The 3140-nt window shown below is 39.7% G+C and overlaps 1 protein-coding gene across 1 annotated transcript in view; it reads left to right on the forward strand.

The window, feature by feature from the left end:
- Window positions 1-3140, forward strand: part of cog8 (component of oligomeric golgi complex 8) — a 10661-nt gene that overhangs the window by 5422 nt on the left and 2099 nt on the right. Inside the window, exon 4 of the mRNA XM_015392850.1 lies at window positions 2495-2663. Within this exon, the coding sequence (XP_015248336.1) occupies window positions 2495-2663 (169 nt within the window). The remainder of the gene's footprint in view (window positions 1-2494; window positions 2664-3140) is intronic.

Here is a 3140-nt window from a genome sequence, read left to right on the forward strand (position 1 = left end):
ATCGGTATCGATATCGGTTATCGGCTACATGAGTTTTAAAATATCGGATATCGGCCAAAATCCCAATATCCTGCATCCCAAATTTTTTTTTTTTAGTTAAAAAGTACATCACTATATTTTAACTCATTTTTGTTCCAGCTGTGATAAATACTGACCGAATAAACCAAAAAACAGGAAGTTATTTGGAAAATTAATAGAAAAAAATGTACAAAACATGGAAAACGTTTCTGATTTGCGTCGTACAAAGATATAAAACTATCCTCGGTTGACAGAGTTTGATGCTCTGATGTTCTCTAAAGACGATCTGCTTTGTTTCACTGAACTGGAGGACTTTCATGTTTTAGTCTAATCCAACATCAAACGCTGAGAGACCTTTTTAAAATTTGACTCCATGAAACGCATTAAATCACTAAAGCGTCGCCTTTTACCTTAATAACATCTAGCAGGTCTTTTTCTATCATGTTCCAAACATTTGGGTCGGTGTTGGTTGGGTCAGTTTCAGTGAGGCTTCGTTTGGGAGTGAACGTTGGCGCCCTCCAGTGGACGGCAGTAACATTACAGCAGTGAAAGAAGTTATTAATTAATCAGGAAGAATAGATTTAAATCAAATAAACCATTAACTCCAGTTAGTAAAGCTATTAAAGTTACATCCATGTAAATAATGTAAATGTTACAATTTAGAAAAACCTGATCTGAAAAACAGAAACTTGATAAAGAAAATCTTTAAAAGATAAAACATTTTTTTTATAGATATGTTTATTAATTTTTGTTTAATAACAACAACAGAACAGAACAGAAGGTGATGAAGCAGACTGGAGATGTTTTATTCTTTTCTCCCTTTTATTTCCTCTTTCTGTCAACTTTTCTCCTTGTTTCTGTTCCAGAGAGGAATTTATTCCAAAAGAAGCTTTTTTCACCAAAAAAATAGATTTATTAGAAATCCATTTTAACAAAATATTCTTCAGAAAATTAGGACGTTATACAGTTTGCTGTTGTTTTGATTTTTGGTGTTTATTTGACCGACCGAGGAGAGGAGTGTGAGGGGCGGAGCCAGCCAAGCATGAGGACACAGTGGTGATTGTCAAGAAAACTGGGTTTTATTTTCCCAAAGTAACAATAATCCAAACAAAGATTTCAGGGCCCTTAAAAGAGGTTAAATGAAGAGACTAACTAAGGGCAAAAAATATCAAACCTCAAACTAACTGAACAAACAAAAACTGAGCAAAACACACAGCAAACAAAGGAGACTTAAATACTGACCCACTGAGGAAGAGGGAGGGAGAACATCGACACCAATTTAACAAAGAATAACTAAACAGTTAGCTTAAGGATTAAACTTAAATGACAATCATTAAACAAATTAACAAAATGAGCAAATCACAAAAGTAAGAAGAAACATATTTAAAATGTGGAGTCCATGGTCTCCCCCGATAGTGGAACTCCAGATGGTACGACCCAATCAGCCCATCATTAGTCAGCCACATTCTCCCAGTTGACGGCACCCCCACCACACCAGAAAAGAAAGCAGAAAATATATTAAGCATTTCACAAAATTAAATATACAAAAGTGAACCGAATGTGCGCTGCAATTGGAACTAATGTCTTCAATATCGTCAAAATAAACAAACCAATATATTTATGCTAGTGTGTATTAAAACTTATGAAAAAGTGGTTGTGTGTGAAGTTACTGACCATGTGACCATCACAAGGAGATGATCATTATAGGTGTTAATCATTTTCCCAGTCTCCACCTCAATAGATTCCCAGTATAACTGGAACATGACCAGAGACGGTGTGGGAGGCTGCCTTCATGTAGTTTGCATTCAAACAGTGAGTAGGACGCTAGTTTAAACTTAGACCTCCGTTTTGGGGACAGGTGAGCTTTATGTAGTAATTTAAGTTTGTGGAGTTTAGGAGGAAGCAGAGGTTTAAATGGAGAGACGGAGCTCTGACTGGGAAACGCTCAGTACTTTTATACAGCACCTCCCAACACACACACTCTCCCTAGGAACTATCCCATCTCTACATAAAGAACTTTCTCACATACGAACATTTGATTATCCCCAAGATAATCCGCTTTAATTCATCGAGGACGTTCATTTTAACCAGATTAACACTCAGAGCAGGTCTGCCGCTCACGGCATGAAGGAGGCTGATTGAACTCATCTTATCTCTCATGGTTCACTGATATCTAGAGCAGCGAGGAAACTGCTTCCTGTTTTCCCCAATCTAAACTCCGTAACTAAACTCCATCATACAGACTGGAACCAGACTTCTGAACAATCGGCCCTTTTTATGCAGAGGAAAGGAAAAATTAAAACATTTTATCTCACAAATAGACAAAGAGAAAACATTTTAACATCCAGGAACGATTCCAAACTCTGCTCCACGTTTCATCTCCAGCTCTGCTCCACCAGTTAGATGTTGGTGTTTTAAACTGGAACAGAGTGGATTCTGGGTAGGAACCTAAAGCATGTTGTGCGTTCCCCTCCAGGTGACCCGCCATGTTCTGGCGTTCCATCGGGCCGAGCAGTCGGCCTTCAGCAGCAGAGAGAAGGAGCTCTTCGTCCAGTTCTGCTCGTCTTACGCTGAGGACCTGCTGCCCTTCCTGAACCGCTGCCTGCAGGTTCTGTTCCCTCCAGCTCAGCTGGCCCTGGTTCTGGGTGAGGACCCCACTGGAAACACTGGTTTCCAGTCCGCTTTCTTTTCACTTTAGCTGCTGAGCATCAGGTTTACCTTTGGAATCCATTGATTTTACCTCAGAGATGCGCAAACATCCCATAATAACAGATCTACACTGACTCCAGTCTGGGCTGGATGACTGTTGGACCTCCTGGAGGAGGAACCAGGTCCAGAATCTAGCAGAATCAGAACCAGGGGGACCTCAGGTACAGCGTTGATGTGGCGCTGTGATGAAGCACAGCTGGATGCAGAAATGAACGCTGCGTTAAAGTTTATGGGAATTCCTGCAAACTTTGGAGCTGCTGTAAAAACTAGGGATGCAGGATATTGGGATTTTGGCCGATATCCGATATCCGATATTTTAAACCTCATGTAGCCGATAACCGATATCGATACCGATGTTAAAGCTGGACAAAAATAAGTAGTCATTGAAAATAGCAGTTTTGTTATCCATTTCT

Source organism: Cyprinodon variegatus, unplaced genomic scaffold (genome assembly GCF_000732505.1).
Source record: "Cyprinodon variegatus isolate N-32 unplaced genomic scaffold, C_variegatus-1.0 Scaffold609, whole genome shotgun sequence".
Classification (NCBI taxonomy): domain Eukaryota; kingdom Metazoa; phylum Chordata; class Actinopteri; order Cyprinodontiformes; family Cyprinodontidae; genus Cyprinodon; species Cyprinodon variegatus.